The following is a 27,948-nucleotide window of genomic DNA, read 5'->3' on the forward strand; positions in this document are numbered from 1 at the left end:
ACCACTGAGGGAGGTCATCCAATGACCAAAAGGGACACCATGGCAATGATGTGCATTCAGCCATGGTGTGCGAAAGAGCCACTGTCGATTGAGCATGGGCCAAGTACTTATGGCCCATGTACGTAGCACATCACACATCCATACATCACATGCAGGGATAAATTGATCCAATCAATTAATTATCTGTAAAGCCCATTTGAAGCCCATTTTAAATCCGTAATATTAACCATTAATATTATTCAGGTATATGGACCGAATGGTTCAACCCATATAGCTTTAAGGGTTAAGTGGGCTTTTAGCAGTTTTAACTGTTTAAAACTGGGCTTTTATAGGTTGGGCCGAATCAACCATTTAATTAAATATCAATCCTTAGGCCTATTAGTGGGAAATTAGGGCTGACTTTCAGCCTTGATTAAACCCTAGATTCGGTCCAAACAATTTGAACCAATCTTGGTTCGAATGGGTCTAGGGTTTGATCTTTAATTAAATCTTTAATTCAAGAAAATAATCTGAAATTAATCACTAAAAAAAGAAAAACAACAATCAGTAATTCAGGGCTGTTCACACAATCCATCCTGCAAAACAGAGGTTAGATCACAGAATGCAGTTTCACAAACTGCAAATCGCAGGTAGCAATTCTCCCATCTGCGTAATCTTCTTCTCTGCGAAATCTCCCTTTCTGCGCCGCCATCTTCGATCCATAATTAAAATAAATAGAAATCCTATTTCTATTAATAATTACATCAGATCGAATACCTATACATTGAGTCTAGATAATAAAAAAAAATTATTTACAGACCAAATGTAATAAATAAATCAAGAAACTGCAAATCGTGCAGGTTCCCTGCGCAAACCAAGATTTCGATCTCCTCTTGTACGAACAGCCAATAAATCAAGAAAATCATAAAGAACAATTCTAAATAATAATCAGATTTATATAAAATTAATTTCAGATTATTCGCCCATTAATTTTGGGAACAAACTGGTTCAGATCTGAAACAAACTGGTTCGAGATTTGAACCATGGCTCTGATACCACTGAAGGGATGAGAGATCCATCCTATGGACGCCCAAAAGATTGCGGAATAAGGGGCAAATTTCAAAAGTTTTTTCTCTCCCTTCAATTGGGAATCGTATTCCCCATTTAAAAAATCATATTTTCAATGATCAATTCTGAACCATAAACTGAACCAGATCTGAACCAAAAAGGAGTGGGAAGGATTATACCTGATACGGAGAAGTAATATCTCCCAACGAAGGTGTTCACGCCCAAAGAAGGATCCAAAGACTGCTCCCACTGAAGATGGCGCAGTGCAGGTGGAGCAGAATCAGCAGTGTTCTTCTCCAAGAACTCTGCCCTTCACAAGAATCAACAAGATGGTACGTGAGCACAGGTTCCTTTCAATCCTTTCTCAAAGGACTGATGTCAAGATCCAATCTTGACTTCTCCCACAAGTGGAGATCGAACTGGCAAACAGGGAGGCAAGAACAGGGAGGCGGCAAGAGAGTATTTGCAGGGAGCAGAATTCTCTCTTCTTGATTTCAGCACTAAAGAAAACCTGATGATCTGTGTGTGTTTTAGGCTGCCACCCCCTTCTTCTTTTATAATCTTTAAGGGATCAGCTCCTAATCAGATTAGGAGTTGCTAATCCAAATCACATTTGGGTTAGAAGTCCCTTTAAGTGATAAGGGATAATCCTTATCTTATCTAGAGATCAGATCAGCCATCTCCTAATCTGATTAGGAGGTTTCCAGATCTAAATCTTATTTAGATCTTGGAATCTCTAAGTGGATAGGGTCTAAGCCCAATCCTATTAGCTGATCCACTTCAGATTTCGCCCCTTTATTAACTAAATAAACAGCCCAGTTCGAAATGGGCTTTAGGCCCATTAAGCTTATGTGCTCACTTAACCCTCTTAACTGCTGTCCAGTTGGGCTTCCTTGTATGGCGTGGGACCCAAGCATTGATCTACACATCAGCCACATGGGTTCGGCCCAGCCTTTGTTACAAGGCCTGGCCGAATACACTGTTAAAGACAGTGCACCCCCTGAAACCCATCAAATGGGCTCTACGGGCCCAACACTTACCCTAAGAGGTCCCTGGGCCAAGCCACCTTGTAACACCCAGGGACTGTGGGCAGATGCAAGATTAGCCCATCAGGTATTATCCTCAATGGCCTTACACTTAACCTCTCAACCCATAATGATCATACATTGCCCGACAAGAGAGGACCTCTCCCTCGGCTACAAGGAACAGTGTTGCACTCTCCACTCATATGGATCCCGGGAATTAAAACCTTCTTGCAAACATTTTAGAAACCATAATATATATATACTTTTATATCCTATATAAAATGCATTTGCAAAACAAATCTCAACGGTTGAAATCGGCTGCCGGCAGTCTTGGTTTCCATCAGTGAGAGTGCATCCCTGATCATTACCTTTGTCCGACAAAGGGGCTGATCCTGTCACTATGATCACCCACTCAGATGAATTCTCGGATTTTCCCAACATACCCAGGTTTTGACCCCCGCTAAGGATCTCACTGATTGGTACATCAAAGATAGCCCAATCCGACACCTAGTGCAGTATCATAATCGAGTCTAGGGGTCGGGTGTAACTTTCCAGTTTTGCCCATCAATCTCCAAGGTCCAGGGCAATACTTGAAATCTGGTCCAGTTCAAAGATTCAATTAATCCTACAGCTGCCAGGGTCTCACCCTGGCAGCTGAGACAGGCCACCCCAACCGACTTGGTGGCCCCACAGTGTCAGCCTTGTCAGGATAGGTCTCCCCAGACCGACCCATTGGCTGTGAATATTCTAAACTAACACGAGTCTCATTAAGTGTCCAGTTTAAGGGTATTACATAGAAACATACCAAGGGAACATGAATCAAATATGTATCTTTATTCATTTACAGTAAACTTATAAAGTACATCATTCTGATTGAAGCTAAGGGCATACCAAACTGTCTAACATCTTGAATCATCAAAATCATAGTCTGGATGTGAGAGTTATGCCCACATTACTGAACGGTGCCGAAACTGTGCAAAATCGCCCGATTAGCCTTGTTTTCCTCCTGTCGCCTTCTTGCTTGCCCTGAATCGAAATACAAGAGTAATGTGTCCAGTTAAGTGCTAATTTAATGTAAAAGAATCAATATTTGGGGATAAAAATGTGATACTTTTTATTCCCATCAACCTCTCAGCCATAATGATCAAACACTACCCGACAAGAGAGCATCTCTCCCTCGGCTGCAAGGAACAATGCTTCACTCTCTACTCACATGGATCCCAGGAATTAAAACCATTTTGCAAACGTTTGGAAACCATAATATATATACGTATATCAGTATATAAATATATTTTGCAAAACAAAATTTCAACGATTGAAATCGGCTGCTGGCAGTCTTGGTTTCCATCAGAGAGAGTGCATCCCCGATTATTACCTTTGTTTGACAAAGGGGCTGATCCTGTCACTATGATCACCCACTCAAATGAATTCTCAGACTGTCCCAACATACCCAGGTTTTGACCCCCGCTAAGGATCTCATTGATTGGCATATCAAAGACAGCCCAATCCGACACCTAGTGCAGTATCATAATCGAGTCTAGGGGTCAGGTGTAACTTTCCAGTTTTGCCCATCAATCTCCAAGGTCCAGGGCAATGTTGGAAATCTGGTCTGGTTCAAAGATTCAATTAATCCTACACTGCATGTGCCTTCGTTCTCACCCTGGCGGCTGAGATAGGCCACCCCAACATTTGGTAGCACACCAGTGTCAGCCTTGGCAGGATAAATCTCCCCAGACTTATCCAATGGCTGTGAACATTCTAAACTAACACGAGTCTCATAAGTGTCCAGTTTAAGAGTATTACAAAGAAACACACCACAGGAACATGAATCAAATATGTACTTTATTCATTTATGAAAAATTCATAATGTACATCATTCTGATTGTAGCTAAGGGCATAAAACTGTCTAACAGCTCCCACTTGCACTTAGGTCCAATCTGGTACAAGCGGGAGTCCCATACTTTCCACGTGTTTCTCAAACACTTTCTGTATCAGTGGCTTAGTCAATGGGTCTACTACGTTTTCCGCTGACGCTACCTTCTGAATCAGGACATCCCCTCTACCAACAATCTCCCGTAGTACATGGTACTTCCTCTCGATGTGCTTCGACTTCGAGTGGGCTCGTGGCTCCTTAGCTTGTGCAATCGCTCCACTGTGGTCACACAACAACGGGATGGGTGATGTGTTGGATGGAACTACTCCCAATTCATGAATTAACTTCTTCATCCACACGGCTTCCTTGGCAGCTTCACTTGCGGCAATGTATTCGGCTTCGGTTGTGGAGTCTGCCATGGACCCCTATTTGCAGCTTTTCCAGCAAACAGCACACAATCCTATCGTGAAAACATACCCAGATGTAGACTTTCTATCATCGGGATCCTACTGGAAATTGGCATCAGTATACCCCTGGATCTGTAGTGAGCTACCATCGAAAGTATTTAAGTATATTTTTCACGGCGGTCCAGTACTCCTACCTTGCGTTGGCCTGGAATCTACTTACCACACTCACTTCCTGAGCAATGTCAAGACGAGTGCATAGCATGGCGTACATGATGCTCCCTACGGCTGAGGCATAGGGAACGTCCTTCATGCCCTCAATCTCCTTAGAAGTCTTGGGAGACATCTTCTTGGAGAGAGTGACTCCGTGCCTGAAAGGAACATTTCCCTTCTTGGAGTTCTCCATGCTATATCTCTTGACAATTTTGTCAATGTAAGCAGATTGGGATAATCCAAATATCTGCTTTGATCTATCTCTATAGAGTCAAAGACCTAGTATATAGGAGGCTTCTCCAAGATCTTTCATGGAGAATTGCTGTGAAAGCCATACTTTCACCGTAGTCAACATTCCTACATCATTCCCAATGAGTAGAATGTCGTCTACATACAGAACCAGAAACGTAACCTTATCCCCACTAGACTTCCTGTAAACACAGGGTTCATCCGGATTCTACTCAAAGTCAAACTTTTTTACAATAAAGTCAAACCGGATGTTTCAACTCCTAGAAGCTTGCTTAAGTCCATATATGGATCTATTTAATTTACATACCATGTGTTCCTGACCCGCAACTATGAAACCTTGTGATTACTACATATAGATATCTTTAGTAAGATCTCCATTCAGGAACACAGTTTTGACATCCATTTTCCAAATCTCGTAGTCATGGTATGCTGCTACAGCTAGCAGGATCCTAATGGATTTAAGCATGGCCACAAGCGAAAAGGTTTCCTCTTATAGATCCATTTGCATCCAATTGCTTTACCCTGGGGGGCGGATATACTAGAGTCCAGACTCCATTAGTCTCCATTGAATCCATCTCAGCTCTCATGGCATCTACCCACTTCAGGGAATCTATGTCCAACATAGCTTCCGCATAAGTCACGGGATCCTCCTCACTAGTCATGGCTTCCACCAAGTAACTATCCTGGTCATAGCCAAAACGGACTAGTGGCCTGGATACCCGAGTAGATCTTCTAGGTTGGTCAATACCTGGAACCTGTGTGACACCTCCCACTGCTCCCGAGCTCTCCTCATCAAGAACTATTTCCTGACGATGGTTGTTCAAGATATAATCATTTTCCAAGAATTGTGCATTTCGACTGCAGAACACCTTCTGTTCACTTGGGTCGTAGAATAGGTAACCCACAGAGCCCTTGGGGTAGCCTACAAATAGGCAATGGCTGGTCTTGGATTCCAATTTGTCCGCACTCATTCTTTTAACGTGTGCTGGACAACCCCAAATCTTCAAGTGTCTGACACTTGGTTTCTTTCCAGTCCAAAGTTCATATGGAGTATTCGGAACCGATTTGGTTGGAACCCGATTCAGCATGTATATCACAGTCTCTAATGCGTAACCCCAATGGGATGTGGGCAACTCTGAGTGTACGAAAAGTGACTGGACCATATCAAATAAGGTCCTATTCCTTCACTCTGAAACACCATTAAGTTGTGGTGTAGCAGGAGGAGCCAACTGTGATACTATCCTGTTGACCTTCAAGTAGTCCCTGAATTCATCTGAGAGATACTCGCCACCTCGATCCGATCGAAGGTCCTTAATTTCTCTCTCAAACTGTTTCTCGACCTCTTGTCTGAACTCTTTGATCTTTTCAAAGGATTCGGACTTGTGTCTCATTAGATACACGTAACCATACCGAGAATAATCATTGGTAAATGTAATGAAATACCTGTGCTGGTTACGAGTCCTAACACTCAGAGGACGACATACATCAGTATGTATAAGGTCAAGCGTGCCCGTACATCTTTTAGGCTTACTGTTAAATGGTCGTTTTGTCATCTTACCCTGAAGGCAAGGCTCACAAGTGGGAAGATCTTCTACAGTTAGAAAATCCAAATGACCATCCTTTACCAACCTTTTGATACGATCAATACTGATATGGCCAAGTCGGTAATGCCACAGGCACGTAGGATTAACTGTATCACGGGTTCTTTTCTTAGGGATATCAGCCGATGTAGTTTCGGCTATGTTAGTTTCTAGAGAAGGATGTAGAACATAGAGACTGTTCTTCAGTTCCCCGTATGCGATGAATCTGTTGTTTCTTTTAATAGTAATCATATTACTAAAGAAGACATCCGATGCCTTGTCTTTCCTCTGTTTCTTGGGTTTGGTGGCCTTCTTCTGGGGCTTTCTCTTTGCCCTCCTCTTCTTGCCCTTCTTGCTAGCTTCAACAAGCATGGCTAGGGGATCATCCTTCTTAATCAGTTCTTCGGCCCTCTACAACATATTGCTGAGTTCCTGAACGCTGACATTCAGCTTATTCATATTGTAGTTCATTATGAACAGATTGAAGGACGGAGGCAAAGAATTGAGAATGGCATCTATCTGGGTCGTGTGATCTAGCCCGGATCCAAGAGCCTCAAGCTCATGTATGTAACCCATCATCCAAAGACAATGGTCATGAACTTGCTGCCCCTTGGACATCTGTGCGGTCATGAACTGCTTCAAGACCTTCTGTCGAGTAGAACGATTCTACTCTTCATACATTGTCTTAAGATTGTCCAATATATCCTTGGCAAGTTCGATCTGATCAAACTGCCTCTGTATCAGATTGTCTAGAGAGGGGGGGGTTTCTCCTCCCATTCCTGATAGTCCCTTCTTTATGCCTCAGAAGCTCTGTCTCCCAGACGTTTTGGGCAGGATTCTTGGCCACCTTATCCTGTTTTTTGGAGGTTAAGACCAACATAAGGTTATGGTACCAGTCGGCATAGTTTGGGCCCTTAAGCTTGTTGTCGTCAAGAAGCTTTGCAAATTGTTTGTTTGCCATTTTCTGATAAAAGAGCAAACATCAGTTCACAACCTAATTTGATTCATGTTATCTACATAGATATGGCTTTTAATCTATGTTTCATTCCCATTTATTCATCTCTAAGATTTCCCTCCTATCTCAATGACGGAGACTGCGAATTGTCTCTGGAAATGTGGGAAATCACATAGGGTGCATGGAGCCAACTATTTCAGCTACATAACCCCACCACCTTTTCGTGAAGGATCATATCCACTCAACATATGAGATTTCCGTTTGGCCTCTGTCAGACAAGGTTCAGAGTCATTTTAGGTTAAACCTTTCTATCCAGTGAGTGCTCACCCATCATATTCGTGAACACCAAGGTACCGTGAGAGAGTTCCCATTTTCTGGTGAAGCCCCTCCCACATCGGTCTATGACGCCCCTATCATCTTATGAAACATTCCAACAGATCCAGCAACAAATGGATAGCCTATTTTCTGGTGTATTTCCTCATTACTGAAGGACCCATCTTCATGCTAATGATGGAAGGCCTTTAGAGAGTTCATCATATGAATCTCCCTATCACATGCACTCATATTTCAGGAGGGAACAAAAGTTATGCCTTAGTTTAATTTAGGTCAAACCAGAGTGGCTCCCATTGACTTTCATAAAGCCAGATTTCTGGTGGTTCCTAAACGGCTAGGGTTCCGCACGTATCCTTTTCAGGGGTGTGGGGCCCACTATTGAGGGAGATCATCCAATGATCTTTAGGGACACCATGGCAATGATGCATTCAGCCATGGTGTGCGTAAGAGCCACTATCGTATCTGCATGAGCCAAGTACTTATGGCCCATGTATGTAGCACATCACACATCCATACATCACATGCAAGGATAGAATTGATCCAATCAATTAATATTTGTAAAGCCCATTTTAATCCATAGTATTACCTATTAATATTATCTAGGTATATGGGCTGAATAGGGTTAGCAGTTCGGCCCATATAGCTTTCTTGCAAATTGTGGGCTTTTGCAGTTTTAACACCTCAAAATTGGGCCTTACAGGTGTGGGCCGAATTAAGTCTCTCAATTAACCATCAACCCCTTGACCCAAAAGTGGGAAATTAGGGCTGACAATTAGCCTCCATCGAACCACAGGTTCGGTCCAACCAGTTTGGACCAACCTGGTTGGAATGGGTCTAGGGTTTGATTTTTAATTAAAGATTTAATTCAAGAAACGATATGAAATTAATTACTGATTAAAGAACAAGCAAGAATCAGTCATAGGGCTGTTCGCACACCTCCATCCTGCAAAACAAACGTCAGAACCCGATTTGTAGTATCACAAACTACAAATCGCAGATACCGATTTATGTATCTACGAAATCTTCTTTTGCGCAGCCATCTTCGATCAGGAAAATAAAATAAATAGAAAACCTAATTTCAATTAATATTACATCTGATCGAATCCTATACATTCAGTCTAGAAATTAAAAAAAAAAATATTTACAGACCAGAATGTAAAAAGAAAAACTACAAATCGCAGGTTCACTGCGCCAATCAAGATTTTGATCTCCAGTTGTACGAACAGTCCATAAAACAAGAAAATAATAAAGAACAGTTCTAAATAAATTCCAGATTTATAAAAATTAATTTCATATCATTTTCCCTTTAACTAGGAACCGATTTCCTAGAAAAAAACCCTAATCTGCGCAAATCGGGTAGAACGCCTTCTGCCCATTTGCGCAGGTTCAGATCTGATTTAATTTGGTTCAAGATTTGAACATGGCTCTGATACCACTGAAGGGATGAGAGATCCATCAAATGGATGGCTGAACCCTGCTGGAAGGTAGGGCGAAATTTCAAATATTTCTCTCTCTCCCAGCTGGGAATCACATTCCCTGTTTTAGAAAAACTGCATTTTTCAATGATCAATCTTGAACCAAGAACCGAACCAGATCTGAACCAAAAGGAAGGAGAGGGATATACCTGATACGAAGAAATAGTATCTCCCAATGAAGGTGTTCACGCCCAAAGAAAGACTCCAAAGACTGCTCCCACAGAAGATGACACAGTATAGTGTGGAGCAGAATCAGTAGTGTTCTTCCCAAGAACCGAACCCTTCACAAGAATTCGATGGAGGCAGTGAACACAACTTCAAATCAATCTTTCTCCAAAGACTGATATCAATATCTGATCTTGATCACTCCTAGAAAACTGGAGAATGAAATGGCAGTATGGTGGCGACAGGAGGAGAACGCAAGGAGAAGGCAAAGTCACATTGTATTCGACTTTTCTCTATGCTCTGAGATCTTGTATCTCTGAGATTTCTGGGATGGGCTGAATGGTTCGCCCCCTCCTTTTATAGGCTTAAAGAGAGCTGAGTTTCCTATTCCAAATCTGTATTTGGATTAGGAGTCTTCTTTAAGAGATAAGGATAAGCCCTTATCTTATCTGCAGATTATATCAGCTCTCTCCTAATCTCATTAGGAGGTTTCCAGATCTGAATTTGTATTCAGATCTGGACTCTCTGAGTGGATAGGGTAAGACCCTATCCTATCTGCTGATTTAATCCTAGATCCGCCCCTTTATATAATTGATCATATCAGCCCAGTTCGAAATGGACTTTTAGGCCCATGAAGTCTAAGTGCTCAAACTGCTTCCAAACTGCTGCCCAGTTGGGCTTCTTTGTATGGCGTGGGACCAAACGTTAATCTATAGATCAGCCACATGGGCTCAGCCCAGCCACTGTTACAAGGCTTGGACGAATTCACTGAAAAGACAATGAATCCCTTGAAGCCCATCACATGGACTCCTAATGGGCCCAACACTTACACTAAGTGGTCCCTAGGCCAAGCCACCTTATAAAAACCCAGGGACTGTGGGCAGATACAAGATTAGCCCATCAGGTATTAATCTCAATGGTCTTACACTTAACCTCTCAGCCCATAATGATCATACGCTGCCCGATAAGAGAGGACCTCTCCCTCGGTTGCAAGGAATAGTCCTTCACTCTCTACTCACATGGATCTCGGGAATTAAAACCTTTTGTAAACAATTTGAAACCATATATATATATATATATATATATATATATATATATATATATATATATATATATATATATATATATATATATATTTATATCTGTATATAATATATTTTGCAAAACAAATTTCAACGATTGAAATCGGTTACCGGCAGTCTTGGTTTCCATCAGAGAGAGTGCATCCCCGATCATTACCTTTGTCCGACAAAGGGGCTGATCCTGTCACTATGATCACCCACTCAGATGAAATCTCAGACTGTCCCAACATACCCAGGTTTTGACCCCCGCTAAGGATCTCACTGATTGGTATATCAAAGAATGCCCAATCCGACACCTAGTGCAGTATCATAATCGAGTCTAGGGGTCAGGTGTAAATTTCCAGTTTTGCCCACTAATCACCAAGGTCCAGGGCAATACTGGAAATCTGGTCCAGTTCAGGGTTTCAAGTAAACCTACACTATATGTACCTCGGGTCTCACCCTGGTAGCTGAGACAGGCCACCCCAACACTTGGCGGCACACCAGTGTCAGCCTTAGCAGGATAAATCTCCCCAGACATATTCAGCGGCTGTGAACATTCTAAACTAACACGAGTCTCATTATGTGTCCAGTTTAAGGGTATTACACAAAAACACACCACAATAACATGAATCAAATATGTAATTTATTCATTTACAATAAATGTCATAATGTACATCAATCTGATTGAAGCTAAGGGCATACAGTGTCTAACACTTTTCATATATAGGTTTTCAAATTCATGATGGAGATCTTGAAATTTAATAGTAAGTACCTTACTACCTTGATACTCTTCTTTGAGAATTCCCCATGGTTCATTTGAAGTGATAGCATTTATGGTTTTTGGAAAGATGCTATGCACCATGCCTGATGGATCAATGACAAAGCCTTTGCATCTTTCCTCTTCTTCTCCTTAAAGCCATTTCACTGAGCTGTTGTCATTTGATTAAGTCCTCAAACCCATTTTTTACAATATCCCAGGCTCTAATTGACACAAATATTGTCTTCATCTTAATGTCCCAAAACAAATAATTAGTGCCGTCAAAAATAGGAACAACCAATGAACCATTCACAACATTACCTATCATGCGTCTACTATATCTGCAGTAAATGGAATGCCTAGCTTCTAGACCAACCTGGCTTTGATGCCACTTGTAAACTATAGTGGTCTCTCGACAGCTATTTCTCAACTAGGTTGTGAGCAGAATTTTTAAACAAAATAAAGCAAGGAATAGAACACTATAGAGGCAAAACCTGACAAAGAAAAACAACAGAGAACAACTTCTATTACTTCAACTTCAGTAAGTACATGGAACTCTTTTAATAGATGCAAGACTAACAACCAATTAGTTTCCATGATAACACATTCAGCATATCTAGCTGAACTCACTATCAAGCAATAAACAATTAATTGATACATAATAGTTGGACCTGGTCTCTCTCGACTACAGAGACACGTACAAGATAACAAACAAAAATGATTCTAAACTGGAACTAATTGTAACTTGAAAAATAACCTCTAACTTAACTGAGTTGTGGCTCAAGTAGCCCCGCAGTTTGAGGTGGGGATCATATTCTCTGTCTCTGATCCTGATTTTGAAATAAATCCTTATCCTCGATTCTAATTTTTGTCAGTGATAAAAGTGACCCTCCATCCTGATCGCTAAGGCTCAGTTTGGAAGGAGTACAGATACAAATATGCACAGTGCAAAACCGTACATTTTGTATGTATTTACACTATACATATTTGTATTTGTACTTCTTCCAAACTGAGACTAATAGAGAAGGGTTTTTCATCAAGGACTCAAATCCCTGAAATTTTTAAATTAAAATTATTTTTTAAAATAAGAGAATATTTTTAAAATATAACAATTCTCTAAAGATTATTGATCTATTATGTCTTAAGAACTTCCAACTATGATGGATTGGGGTGGGGCGAGGAATTCACTCCGTCCCCGCCCCCATTCCTACCGAGGCAATCTCCATTCCGACCCCATTGAATCGGAGAAGCCGGGCAGTCGACGAATACAGGAAAATTCCCATCCCTCAAATATAATAACAGGTTTGATAGTAGGGTAATTATCCTTACTCATTAGTAAGTCCCCTGAAACGACCCGGGAATTTTTTATATGAAAAGCATGTTTGGAGATCAAAAGGAGTATACTTATGTCCATTCTTGATTAATGAAAATAATTAACAGCCTAAAATTCTTTGCCACTTAATCAAACTTCTAATTAAGTAGACATTCTTTTATCGACAACTTAAAAGTGTAATTGGCTATAGCCAGTTGGACAATTACTTCGCTATAAAGTCGAGTATGGGGCTGATGTAGACATTGCATTGAATACGTACGTGGTCAGTTTAATGGGTCCCAGATCTGATGAATAATCTAGATTGTCCTAGATTGACAATTAAATCCCTTCACATGGCAAAAATAAGTGAAGTTTACTTCTAGACCTCGTTGATTAAAAGAAACATATTTTAGTTTTTATGATTGGTCGGGTGGAATCCGAATTTCATTTACATTAATATCTGGTGAATGACACTCCCTCCCCTTCCACTGGGAATGAGAATCCATTACAGCCAATTCTAAATGATTGCAGGTGATGGAGTCAATTCTGAATCTGATTCTATATTGAACCAAACAGGTGAAGGAAATATAACATTATTGGTATTATGGCCTGTAAACCAAACAAGTGAAGGGAAAATACCATTATTCATGTGATAAAATTATTGGTAGGATGGCCTGAGGTTGAATGAGGCCAGAATTGGGCTAAACTCAGGCCCAGTTTTGGCCTAGGTGGTTAGGCGCCTAGGCCCAATCTTAAGAGTCTGGATTTCCTATCCACAGCAACTCTGTCCACACTTATTCACATAACATGACAGTCACATATGGGGAACATTTCGAGTCTAGAACTCCTGCCCACGAGAACCTTGTTCACCTTTATCGCAGCCACATATGGAAAACATCTCACCCTCTGCATTATGCAAGGAGAGATATTCCTAATTCACGGGAATAGTATATTATGGGCAAGATTCTCGTGGGCAGAAAATCTCATACTGTAACATGTTATTATGCACGGGTAAATATTTCCAATGCACGGAGATAGTATTTTACAAATAGAGTTCTTGTGGGCAGGAGATCCAGAGTCCAACCCGAAGGCCAAAGTTCCATTGCTTAGCTTTTGGTCCCACGTAACGAAAATACTCTATTTAATTATTTATTGATTTGTTCATTTATTCATTTATTTTAGCATAGCACGTTACAACGGAAACACAGTACGTAGTAGAAGGTGTGGAGTTGAGAGAGAAAAGAAAAATGAAAGATGCTGATAACCATGACGAAGCTCAAGAAGCTATCTATATTCAGAGTCTCGAGTCTTCAATCTAGTATTAAACTAGTATAAGTTTTCCTTCCTTGACTTCCATTACTTCCTTGGTTTCTTTAGCTTCTGGTTCTGGGACTTCGTCCATCTCGAATGCTGAAGCCGGAAAGGATTTCGACAGACCTGTTGAAGTCTTGAAGTTGATTTTGCCGGTGTTGGGGTTGAGGCAAATGTCGGTCAGAGTGAACCAGACCAGAAGCTCTTTAGTCTTCACACCAGTCAGCTTCTTAATCCTATATGGCTCAACGTAGGCTGTGACCTCCGTTGCATAGGAAACAAGTCTACCAACCTTCTCATACTTGTATTCAATCTTCTGTTTCTGTTTGAGCCAAACAAAACCAGTTTCCCTCACGTACCCGCATTCTTCTACGTCTCTTACAGGGACGATACTGTTTGGCAGTCCTATCTCCTTGAGCAACCATTTGAACTTTTCTCGACAGATTTCATCGCCGTAATAGACCTCAGCATTGGCTATCACATCTTTTGTTACTAAAGACATCTCTTCTCTAACAAAAACTCTCGATCGGTCTCTTCTCGCCTCTTTGTGCTGCGAGCAAGCGAGAGTGCGAGAGTGCGAGGTAGACAGAGTGAGAGAGAGAAAGAGAGAGAAGTGGCCAAACAGCTTCATCAAGCGGGTTAATATAGTGGTGAAGCCATAAATTTGCCCTTGTTTATTGATAAAATTCATGATATAGCCTCGTAAACCAACATTTAATTTCTTTTGGTTGTGAGAAGATGACTGTTGCGACCTTGGCACATCAGATATGAGGTCTTGATTAGAAACTTGAACTAACCCCCCCATCAGAAGGACAAATTTTAAGTTGCCACATTTAATGCACAGAAAAAGGAAAAATATTCAGTGGATGATGCATTATGGACTTGCATTCCGTTTATTCTGGAATAATAAGTTAGACTTAATTATTACTTGATTCTGTTGCAGAGTGGATCAGCATTTATAGTCTCGGACGGATTGCCATTCACCTGTACAAAGTGTTGATCGGGTTAGGTAAGGCAGGTTTCAATATATAGGAGGAAAGTGGTTAATTTTAATTGAGAGGCATCTCTACCAGCAATGTGGTTGCTTCTTTCTGGGAGCGATTAAAGACAGATCCAATAAGTAGTTAGGGCCGTTGGATATAAATGAGCCAAAAAGCTAGCTCATGAGACGAGCCTGAGCTTCAATTCAAGCTCGTTTGCAGGTTAAACCATCCCCAATGTAGCATAGATGGGATCAACTTAATTGGTTTGAACTATGTTTGTATATATGTGAATGTAAATGGCTCTAAACTTTTGGTTTCAATAAGCATAATCTATGCTATTCAAAAAAAAAGTCATATCTATGCATATATTAATCAAATCAGTCCACGTCATATGGCCTCTACTTTCTCCTAAACTCTAATTCTTGCATTCTCACTCCTTTCCAGCCCTCTCATTTAATTCATAAACGTGGGTCAATTATAAGAGAGACATCTTAATATAGAGGGACAATTTGAAATATTTACGAGTATAACATATAATATTGGCCCCATGTGTTGACATTACCGCTACTATTGTATGTTAAACTCGATTAATAATAATAGTTTGCAAAATTAATAAACTAATGTTAGTAATTCATAAAATTGTTCATTTAATTTTTATTAAAAATGATTAGTATAATAGAAAGATCAAAATAAATTACTGATTTTCAATTTTAACAATAATAATTGTAAAACTAATTACAAGAATATTATACTTAATTTATAATAGCAAATTCTAACATTATTAAAAAATTTTAAAAGTAGTTAACTTACCATAACATCATAACTTAAATTATACATCAATAACAATTTACTAAATAAATTAAAATTCAATAAAAGTAAAAATTATTAATTTCAAATTAAAAATAATAAAAGATAAACACAACAAGTCAGGTTCAGTATGGGTTTGCCTTCACCCTAACCCGACTCAACAATGCTTCTACTCGAACCCGACATAATGACAGTTTTAAATCCCGACCCAACCTTATAAGGGTTCAACCGATACCAACCAGACTTTCATCGATCTTTTCAATTATATTTTCTATGGTGCATTTGAAAACCCAAGTAAAGATGGCAATCTAACCCACCCCTATTCGGGCTCCAACTTGTCCCGCCTTCATTGGGGCAATTGTTTTAACCATTGATTGGGATCTAAGGACAAGGTGGGTTAGTATTTGTCCAAATGTTTTAAAAACTGATCTAGAACCAAAACCATTTTGGCCATCGTTTTTTGGGTCAATGGTTCAATCGTTTGGTCTGAATGAACAACCCAATGCAATTTAAAAAATAAAATAAAAACAGCCAAAAACCATTGTATAGGTTGAATGGGTTGACAGTTTGATGGCCTAGGTCAATGGGTTGCTTTCCATGTCAATGATCTTTGGCAAAGGAATAGTTCAGGGATGAAACGGATTTGGTTGCCTAGACGGTTTCAGGTCAAGTCAATGATAGTTCAGAAACCGTGATTTGTCCAACCCACCCAGAGCCTGATACTAACTCCCCCAATAGGTAATGTGTACAATATATTATTTTATATTATATATATAAATATTACAATATGACACCTATAATATATATATATATATATCAAGGTTTAAAAAATCGGAATGTATCAACTGGTATGTACCATTCCAGCAACATCCCAATACATGGAACGCTACAAATCCAGTAGTTTCATTCCTTTTTGTCTGTATCAGATCAATATGGACCTGCATCAAGTTGTTTCAGGTCTGTATCGACTGATACAGGACTGATATGGACCGATATTTTGAATGTATTGGCTGATACATATTGTAATATTAGATTATCTCTCTCTCTCTCATAAATAAGCCTATTTAATAATTCTTTGTCTCTCTAATAACTCCTACATTTAAGGAAACTTGCCCTAAATAACTCCTACTCCCCTATAGTTATTACCTCTCTCTCTCTTAATAACTCTTTGTCTCTCTTAATTAATAACTAGCGGGGACCTATGCCATGCAAGGAATTTGTTAAGTTAAAGATAAATAATAGAAACATGTAAGAGTATACAATTGTTTTATATAATAATTAATAATCATTTATATTTTATATACTACTTTTGATAAATTTTTTATAATAAAAAATAACAATAATTAATTTTAGACAGGGTTGTTTATCAAACTTAGAGATGGAAATTTTCCCCAATCCCCGTGGGGAACCGCCCCGAATGGGGTGGGGATGGGGATGATTTTCCCCCGTGGGGATGGAGATAGACAAATTTTCATCCCCATTGGCAGGGACGACACGGGGATGGGGAGAGCACTCCCTACCCCACGGGGACCCCGATCCCCATCCCATGGGATTCCCACTAATATATGTATATATATGCATGCATTTATATGTGTATATATATATATATATATATATATACATATGTTTATATGTTAATATTTTTAAAAATATGATTGAATATGTTTAGATCTTTTCTAATGGGATTGTAAATTTTAATTATTTTATTCTTATTTTTTAAATAAAATTAAAAACAAAAACATAATGGTTGACATTATAAAGAATCATGGGGAGTGGGGATCCCCGTGGAGACGGGGATGGGGAGAGGCTCCTTGTTCCCACCTAAACTCGTCGCCATTCCTAATCAAACTAGTGAAACTGACCAACCTGATTTCTAGTATTTCCAGTCGGCTAAATAAACAAAAGTTTAAACTACAATAATTATTGAAAATTTTCTATTAAATAACAAAATAAAAATAGATATATACATAATTATTGAAAATATATTTATCACAAAAGATAATAAATAATTATTGAAATACAATAAATATTAATTTTAGTATATATAAATATATAACAAATATATATTAAGTTTTAAAATTATTATTAATAAACATTAATTTTTTTGAACGTTATTTTCTAGAACTATTAATTGGTATAAATTAAATTAGTTATTTACAATATTATTTATTTATTGAAATAATATCATTATTTAAATTCTAAAATATTAATTACTTGTTGAATTTAATAATCTATAAAATTGTAGTATTATTAATACATAATTTTGTTATTTTAACTATTTAAAATCTAGTTAAGTTAAACATTTCATTATTTAAAATATTTAGATATTTAACTACATATCTAAAATCTTAATCTATGTATTATAATTGAAAGTTATTCAGTAACTATTTAACATATATTATTAATTGATTTAATAATTATTGAAAATTTTCTATTAAATAATATAACAAAGATATATATATATATATATATATATAATTATTGAAAATATATTTATCACAGAAAATAATAAATAATTACTTACATACAATAAGTATTAATGTTATTATATATAAATATATAATAAATATAGATTAAGTTTTTAAAATTATTATTATTAAACATTAATTTTTTTTAAAGTTATTATCTAGAATTATTAATTGGTATAATTGAAATTAGTTATTTACAATATTATTTGTTTTTTGAAATAATATCATTATTTAAATTTTAAAATATTAATTACTTGTTGAATTTAATAATCCATAAAATTATATTACTACTAATACATAATTTTGTTATTTTAACTATTTAAAATCTAGTTATGTTAAATATTTCGTTATTTAAAATATTTATTTATTTAACTAAATATTTAAAATCTTAATCTATGTATTATAATTGAAAGTTATTCAGTAAATATTTAAAATATGTTATTAATTGATTTAAAATATTAATTTTAATATTTTGTTATTTAAGATATTTAATTATTGAAATATTTAAATAATATTTCATTTTTAATGTTATATTTTTTATTATTAAATAACATTAAGATTGAATAATCCAAAAAAGCATAATTTATATTTTTTGTACATAATTTCATGATGAATTTTGTAAAAATATATAATTATTATTAATATGAACATTATTAAATCGATTATTATTATTTTTTGTCTTTCAATAAATATTTTAAAGTTATTATATAATTTTTTTAAATATTAAAAAAATTCTTAAAATTTTTTAATTCAAACTTTCTTTAGATAGATGTAGATAATAAGTGGGGGAGAAGATAAATAAGAATTAGAGATGATTTTTAGGAGAGACACTCTTTACTAAATTAGAGATAATTTTGGAGAAAGTTTAAGATAGTGGGGGAGCTTGTTTAGGAGAAATTTTAGGAGGATTTTTTTGGAGAAAGTAGGGTTTATAATTGGTAGTTTCAAAAATGACATGGATTAAAAAAATTAAAAAATTCAAAAAATGAGAAAATTTCTAGACTTGTCATTAAACCAACATATTTAAAACTACAAATAAGAAAGATAAAGAGTATTGAACCCTAGTAACTTAGTTGTAATAAGCATAAACAAACCACTACACCATATTCAATCATCAATTATAATTGTATGTATTTTTATTCTTAAGCAATGTTTCTTCTTAATGGATGTTCATTAATTAATATTAAAATTGATTATTAAAATTTATATACTAATAAACATTAATATAAATTATATTAATTTTCTAAAAATTAATACTCACTTTACTCCTTCCATTATCTTCAACAATTAGCAATTTGTTCCTATATCTCACATTTTATATAAACTATTGAGGTATGGTTTTGTATGTTTAAATAAATTGTTTTCTTTATAAGTGTTTATGTAACTTATATAAAGTCATATAAAATTTATATTTATTGTTATTAATGTATTTTTTTTAGGATTTATATAAGTTTTCTAATGTATCAATGCGTATCTTGATTTTTCATGTGTCCATGCATATCCAAAGAGTATCCCGAAACATCTCTTAAAATTATCTTTCCAATACCCCTTATTGAAGCTTGATATATATATTATTCCTATCAAAAATATAAAACAGACTTTATACAATACATAATATTGTATAATCCATAGTTTTTAAACCATCATCAAGTCAAATGGTCACACAGTTTGGCTTGGAAATTATCTAGACAACAGGTTCTATTTCACCTCAGAATCGTTACTTTAATTTGCCAAAAATTGTTGACTTTGGTGAATGACCCATTGAGTCACACAGTCTAAGCATCAACCTGTTTGGCCCAAAAAACAGTTTTTGATCATTTTCATTTTAATTATTTTATTTTTTTAAATTGCAACTAGACGTCCATTCGGACTAGACAATTCGAACCACTGATTTGAAAATCAGTGGCCAAAACGGTTTGAGTTTCAGGTTTATTTTTAAAATATTGATATAATCAACTTCAATAAATATTATTAAAAATACAATTTTATCAAATAATGCATACCACAAAAATAAATGCATGAATTTAGTTTGACTTCAATAAGAAATCGCATAAGAATCCTTCTACCTCAATTTCTTACAACAAATCCCGTACAATGCAAATAAATAATGGGTGATATCTATAATCCGAGCCTGAGCTCAGTTATTAGTTCATGGCTTCATGCATATAAGGAGACTACCTGTGCAAAGTTGGTTTAGATTTCAGAACTTCACCCCTAAGTCTGCCTACTTGGTAGGAGATGTTGACAGGAATATTAAAGAGAGGGAGAGAGCAGAAAAGTAGCTGGGTTTAATTGCGTGGTGTCGTTATCTGCAAAGATCGAACATACTCTTGTTTTTAGGTAAATAGAAGAGGCTCATTAAGTGAAATTCTGATGCACGTTATGAACTCTGAGTTTTTTTGGTAAACAACTCTGAGTAAGTTATCAAAAAGATAAAAAATAAAAGTGGAATTCTCAGTATTTTTTTTTTGGTGGAAGAATCCTCAGTATGTTATTCTCTTTTTTTATGTTGCGTGCATTAATTCCTATTTGATAAACAAACAAGAAATAAACTAGAAACAAAAGATATAAAAGGAAATAAGAAGTCTGGAGTATGATCCCACCATAATACAATTACCAGCTAAACTTTTAGTCGTTTAACACTCGTCCACAAAATTTGCCAAAAACCAGCAAACTGGATATCCCAAATGAATTTGTTAGGGTAAATTGCTAAAACCTCCCTTAAAGTTTTTAGTTGTTGCTGAAACTTCCCTGAAGTTTGTTAATTGTAGTCACCTTTCCTAAATCTTTTGATATAGTTGCATGTAGATCCCCTTTTGTTAGAATCTTCTACAAAAGAGGCATCAAAATGTTTAAAATACGCATACAGTTATTTTTTATCAAAATGTTTATTTTCCAAATTTTCTCTTCATATGAATCGCTAGCCCAAACCCTTTCAATCTCTTTTCTAAAGTTGATTTATTTTCCAAAGTTATCCTTCATATCAATAATTCAGGTGGCGTTCGGTAACGTGTTCATCTCGTGGATGGACCATTTTGGTCCACACGATGGGGTGAACTCCCCGTTCGGTTGGTCGTGGACAGGACCAGTCCACACTATATCATGGACCAGCCCTATCCACAATCCAAAATCTTAGCCACATATATCTCGTAGATGTGGCTGGTCCACAACATTTTTACACTATTTTGATACAATACATCTCTTTTACATACTTTTCTTTCTTTTTAATTTTTATATTTTAAAATAATAATGTTTTAATTTTTATTTTTTAATATTTATCAATAAAATAATATTTTTTAATTTTAATTCTAGAGCATGTCTGGCAGTGCTCCTTCTCCACTCTTTTTTATTTATTTAAATATTAATTTTTAATGTTTTTATCAATAAAATAATATTTTTTTAATATTTTAAATATTTTTATTTTTAATTATTTTACTATCATTTTTATTAAAATTAATATTTATTGGTTAATGTTAATTTATTGATGTCTTTTTTCATTATATTTATCATATAAAATGCATAAATTAGACATTTATCATCAAATGTGTAGATCATTCATAAAATGTATATGAGATGATACATTGAATCAAAAAATGTGGTGTGGACTGGGCCACACCACGCCTACAGAACGACACTTTGGATGTGGATTGGTCCAGTCCACAGTCTTTTCACAGTTCAAAATAGTTGTGGATTGTGGTGTTGTGTGGATTAGTCCCTGCCATAGGGTGTGGTGTGGATTAATCTACACCCACCAATTTCTCATCCACACTACAGAACATCCCCTCAAAGTCAAAGCTGCAACTTTAAATTTTCTAGTTTTTATTGTTGTTGATAAATTTTGTATATTTTTTATAGAAATCAGCCTCAATATAATAATTTAATGGGTAGTTTAGACATTTTTGTGCCTCTCTTTAGAAGATTATAATAGAAGGGGTCTAGTTGCAACTATATTAGAAAGCTTTAAATGAAGTTGCCAATAAGCTTTAAGACTTTTATCTTCTGATCTTATTAACTCACCATTAACTCTCTCTCCTTTTTCTCGTTAACTCTTTTAATTATCTTTTCTCAATAATTATGCCATTGATTCTCTCTCCTCTCATTGCTGCATTAAATTGCCTAAAATTCATTAACTTTATCTATATCTATATCCATTTCAATTTAACTATAATTATATATGCATTATATAATAATATACATTATATATTATTCGGTTAAATAATCTATTTTAATTTAAAAGATAAATAATTTTTGAGTTAATTAATTAAGTAGTTTATATTTCAAAATAAATATTATATAATTCACTCAACAAATAAACTCAGTGTTTTAAAAATTGACTTAGAGGTTAAATAAATTTTGCCTCAAGGTCATGAGTCAATGGTTCAACTGTCTGTATATGTATAATATGATATAATATAATTACATTTTGTGTGCGTATATATTTTATATTCAATTTGTATTTTTTATGTTAGTTTTTATTTTTTATTAAAAAGGCAAAATTTAAATTTGAAACCACAAAATGAGTTCTTTTTACGTCTAGTGCAGTTGCAAAGAGCACAAAAAGCTACCTAAAATATAAAAAGATCATCCCAATAAAACAATTGGGCACAAAGTTAAGTCCTTTAAAAGTTTTCAATACATTGTATATTGTATAACCCATGACCCAATGACTGAATGCTTCAACCACCTTGGTTGATCAGGTTTTGACCAAATCAACATTTTTTAACAAAATAGTAGGTTTTAAGAAACCAAAAATTAGAAATAAGGCCAAGTGAAAGTTCAAATGTTTTAACCATTTGAGTCAACAGTGAGTTGAAAATATTGAATAAAACATTATAAAAATTATAATCCATTTATATTCCAGTTAAAATAATAAAAATTAATTAACCAAAGTAAAAATAATTTATTAAATTACTAAAATAAGATAAAAACAATTATTATTATTATTATTGATAAAAAATACTTTTATTAATATAATAAAAACATATAAATTAATAAAATGTAATAAGATAAATTAAAAACTAATATCCATTTAAAATTAATACAAAACTAATACAAAGTTATCTAATAATTATTATTTTTATAATTAATTTTTACTAACAAACTTAAATTGTATTGAAAAATAAAAATTTAATATAATTAATTAAATTTAATAAGGATTAATAAAAAGAAAAGTTAATAAGAATTTATTAACATTAAATATATAGTTTAATTAATTTCAAATCAACCTAAATTTTATTTAAAAATAAGGAAAATTATACAAACCTCCTTGGGTTTTCTAACAATCCTATGAATCTCCCGTATATATGTTTTGACCTTAACAAAAACCACCCATATTTTTTTGAGAAAAGGTGCAAATATTTTCCTTTCATTAGTATTCGAAATAGAAAATGTTGATGTAATGCATTAATTTTCTTTAAATAACAAATTTACCCATAACTAACTTTATTCAGAAATAAGTAGAAACCAAAAAAAAAAATATTTTGATAAAAAATAATTTTACATAAAAATAATATAAACATAAGTACAAAAAAAAAAGTTTAGCCTTAAGACGTGAAAAATAATACAGATTTATCTAAAGCATAGGCAGTTAGCTACTATCACTAAAGTGCAAGATCAAATAAACTAGACATAACCTCAAAAAATGCTTGTATTGGATTTAGATGAGCACCGTTTAATTGGAAGTGTCATAAAGTTCCTTTCTCGATTTTTCTTAACAAAACCGTGCATCACATGGGTAATGACTAGTTTTGTATTAGTTTATATATATTTGCACATATTTGTATGCATTTATACTATTTTCAAATGCACGGGTAATGACTAGTTTTTTATTATTTTGTATATATTTGTACGTATTTGTATGTATTTATACTATTTTCAAATTGAGTAAAAAAGAGCTATAGTCATGCCTGTGCGCCTCCCTATATAGGGATGTAAACGGATCGGATTGGTTTAAACCAGGGTATATCTAAATCCAATCCGACACTATTAAGAACCGGTTCAATTTGATCCGGAGATCCGATCGGGTCTCATAATAATGGATTCAAATATGAATCCAATGAAGAAGTCAGATTTTTGGATCTGATTCGGTCCAATATAAGTTTATTAAAAAATTAATAAATTATTAAAAGAAAAATAAAATGTAGTAATTTAAAAAAAGAAAAACAGAAAATACAAGTATCATTTCAACTATTTTCATCATATATATTCATGTTTTTATTAAAAAAATAATTAATATAACAAATTTAAAAAAATAAATATATATATATATATATCAGATCGGATCTTCTCGGATCAGATAGCGGGTGATGGGTGATCCGAATCTGATCCGATTTCTGATCAGATCCTATTTTCTAGCCCAATCCAATCTAAAGATCCAAAACCATTATATTTATATCAGATCGGATCTTCTTGGATCAGATAAGGGGTGATCCGAATATGATCCTATTTCTCACCAGATCCTATTTTCTGATCCAATCTGATCTGAAGATCCGAAACCAACAAAATATGATCGGATCTCGGATCCTGATCCGATCCATTTGCACCGTGTAGATCAAAGCTCTTTAACCAAATTTGCCCATGTTTGAGCCGGCTCATCAAACCTAAGTTATGTTCTTGTTTATGACATATGCCCTGTGTGCTTATAGACCATATTTACTACAACAGCTGTCCCAAGACAATCCGAAGATCTCCCAATGGAATGTGTACATACCAGTATTTTGAATCAAATATGAGTTGATGTGATTTTCTTTTCTTTTAATCTTTTCCAAATACTGACGTGTTTACATGGCTCAATCGAACCACTGATAAAACAACACGTTACACTTGGCTCAGTTGGCTGCAGGGGATTGAACCATTTTAAATTTAGTAGCTGGTGTGTTCCTGTTACAGACACAGAAGCAGTAGACACACTTGTAGGCGAGCCTAACCACCGCGGCCGGCAGCAGCAGCGAAGGACAGCAGCACACCACCACGCACAGCAGCCCGCACAGCAGCACGCACCGCCCGGCAGCACGCAGCACGCACCGCGGGGCAGCAGCACTAGGCAGCAGCACGCACCACACGGCAACAGCACTAGGCAGCAGTACGCTCCGCACAACAGCAGCACACACCACACGGTAGCAGCACTGTGAGACGTGCGCACCGCCCGGCAGCAGCAGTAGGGGGGGCCCACACAACAGCTCATCAGGGGCCCACTTACCTTGCCACTCTAAACAACTCGCCGCCAGCTGCATTATCCCTCATCCCTTATCCTTATCCTTATCTTATCTTATATTCTTAGTAAGAGTTCGGTTTGCCACTAGAAGTAGGAGTTGTGTTACCATTAGAAGTAGGTAATTTATTTAGAAGTAGAAGTTTGAGTTTGATAGGGATTACCCTAGCCTAGCCGAATCCAACAAGGAATCCCCTTTTGTAATCTCCTATTTAAGGAGCTATGAGTTGAAATAAAGGCATTCAGTTTTCCAGTCAAGAGAAGAGTGAGGAGAGTTCGGGTGGTCTCTTGGACAAATCACCCATTCAGTTTTCCACAATAGGGTCTGCACGCAAGGGAAGGCGCAAGGGAAAGCAGGGCTTTCTCTGACACCAGAATGTTATGGGCCCGGGCGTAGGATCTCGTTACGGGTCGGTCCACGGGGAGAAAGCCCTGCTTTCCCTTGTGCCTTCCCTTGCATGCAGACCCTATTGTGGAAAACTGAATGGGTGATTTGTCCAAGAGACCACCCGAACTCTCCTCACTCTTCTCTTGACTGGAAAATCGAATGCCTTTATTTCAACTCATAGTTCCTTAAATAGGAGATTACAAAAGGGGGCTCCTTGTTGGATTTGGCTAGGCTAGGGTAATCCCTATCAAACTCAAACTTCTACTTCTAATAGTAACACAACTCCTACTTCTAGTGGCAAACCGAACTCTTACTAAGAAGATAAGATAAGATAAGGATAAGGATAAGGGATGAGGGATAATGTAGCTGGCGGCGAGTTGGCTAGAGTGGCAAGGTAAGTGGGCCCATGATGAGTTGTTGTGTGGGCCCCCCCTACTACTGTTGTCGGGCGGTGCGCACGTCTCACAGTGCTGCTGCCGTGTGGTGCATGCTGCTGCCTAGTGCTGCTGCCTAGTGTTGTTGCCGCGTGGTGCATGTTGCGTGCTGTCGGGCGGTGCGTGCTGCTATGCGGGCTGCTGTGCGTGGTGGTGTGCTGCTGCCCTTCGCTGCTGCTGCCGGCCGCGGTGGTTAGGCTCGCCTACGAGTGTGTCTACTGCTTCTGTGTTTGTAACATTACACCCCTCTTGGACTACGAGCTTGTCCTCAAGCTTGAATTCTGAATACGTGGCTTGGAACTCTGCTAATGGATCAAACGGCTGCACACTACTTCTCAGTCCACCAACAGCATGAACAACCGGGACTGTCCCGTAGCTCAGTGCATAAAGCTGGTTCAGTCCACATGGCTCAAATCTAGAAGGCATGAATAGGATGTCTGCACCAGCAGTTATTCGATGAGCCATTTTCATAGAGAAACCACTCCAACCCCTGACTTTGTCATGGTGTTGACTCTCAAAATGTCTGAGAAGCTGTTCCAGGTCAGGTCTCCCAGTGCCCAACATGACTAGTTGCACATCCTGGTCCACCATCCAAGGAATGGACTCAACAATGAGATCAACACCTTTCTGATGGTCAAGCCTGCCAATGAACCCAATCAGAGGAACATTCTCCCGAAGAGGAAGACCAAGCTCCCTTTGTAGAGGTGCTTTGCATTGAGGCTTGTCAGTCTGAAGAGTCTCCACAGAGTAATTGGTGTAGCCATCAGATGCCAGGTAAACATCCAACTGTGGGTTCCCTTCTTTTGCATCAATCCCATTCACGATGCCCTTCAGCTTCCAATCACACTCATTTATCATTTGATGCAAACCCTAGCCACCTTCTTTAGTTTTCAGCTCCCAGGCATAACCATGGCTTACAGTGACTACACGATCTGCTGCTTTCAGGCCAGCTGCAAGGATATTGAAGTGTTCCCCACCTCCTGGGTCATGTAGTTTGAAATGATCTATGTAGTTTTGTGGAAGATCCACATAACGAAAATCGCTTACTGGGCCACGACCCTGGTGTGCTATGTTGTGGATCACAAGAACGCATCGAGTATACTTACAGAAGAGAACCTCAAGAGCAGCCTTACAGAAGAGAACCATGCGTTTTAAAATATCCTCTCGGCCTCCCCCATATATATTTTTCTCCATATTGCGAAACATAGTGCTGTTCATGAACACAAAATCCATGCCATCAATATAAGCTTGAAAGAAAGTTACCCCCGTATCCTGCCCATCCACCTTATATCTCTTGCGCACTCCTGTTTCTTGGACTTCTGCATAGCTACCATACCGTGGTGCCACCGCCATAACTCTATGTCCACGCCGAGCCAAAGCCTTCGATAAAGCCCCAGCAACGGCGCCAAGTCCACCTGTCTTCGACCAAGGAGCGCATTCTGCAGGTACCAATAAAATGTTCATGACATTGTCCCCAGCCAAAGGAGGAGACTTTACAGTTTCATCCTCCGTGCGCTGATTACGAAAGAATTGCTCGCAGCGGTACCACCATCCCAGTGGGTCGCCGCTGCCGTTGTATGAGGAAAACTCCAAACGGCTATACTTGGGAATAACTACGGCTGTCGGGGCAGCGATCTGCTGTTCGCTGGATGCCTCTGCCCAGTCTGGACGATGAGTGTTTGTGTTGGTGATTCCCTCATAACTCCTTTCTTTGTTGAAGAGGAATGCTTCCAGCAGGTGTCGCAACTCCCGGACATCTTCCTTGACTTCACGAACCTCCATGCTGGTTTCTGCTAGCCTATGTTCCAGTTCGTGGACCTTGGATGATAGCTTCTCCATATCGCCCATGACGTTTGGCTCTGATACCAGAATGTTATGGACCCGGGCGTAGGATC

General features: G+C 37.0%; 1 protein-coding gene and 1 pseudogene across 1 annotated transcript; both read right to left on the bottom strand.

Moving 5' to 3' along the window:
* Window positions 1-13,576: 13,576 nt before the first annotated feature.
* LOC104605015 (uncharacterized) lies at window positions 13,577-14,383 on the bottom strand. The gene has a single exon (XM_010269604.3). The coding sequence runs from the start codon at window positions 14,263-14,265 to the stop codon at window positions 13,774-13,776; it is 492 nt and encodes a 163-aa protein (XP_010267906.1). The 5' UTR covers window positions 14,266-14,383; the 3' UTR covers window positions 13,577-13,773.
* An 11,799-nt stretch (window positions 14,384-26,182) lies between these two features.
* LOC104605151 (granule-bound starch synthase 2, chloroplastic/amyloplastic pseudogene) lies at window positions 26,183-27,835 on the bottom strand (annotated as a pseudogene).
* Between the last annotated feature and the right edge of the window lie 113 nt (window positions 27,836-27,948).

The sequence above is a fragment of the Nelumbo nucifera genome, chromosome 4, assembly GCF_055504915.1.
Source record: "Nelumbo nucifera cultivar China Antique chromosome 4, China Antique-T2T, whole genome shotgun sequence".
NCBI classification, from domain to species: Eukaryota; Viridiplantae; Streptophyta; class Magnoliopsida; order Proteales; family Nelumbonaceae; genus Nelumbo; species Nelumbo nucifera.

Coding starts and splice junctions, on each gene's coding strand:
- LOC104605015 (XM_010269604.3), bottom strand. CDS start 14,265: ATGTCTTTAGTAACAAAAGATGTGATAGCCAATGCTGAGGTCTATTAC.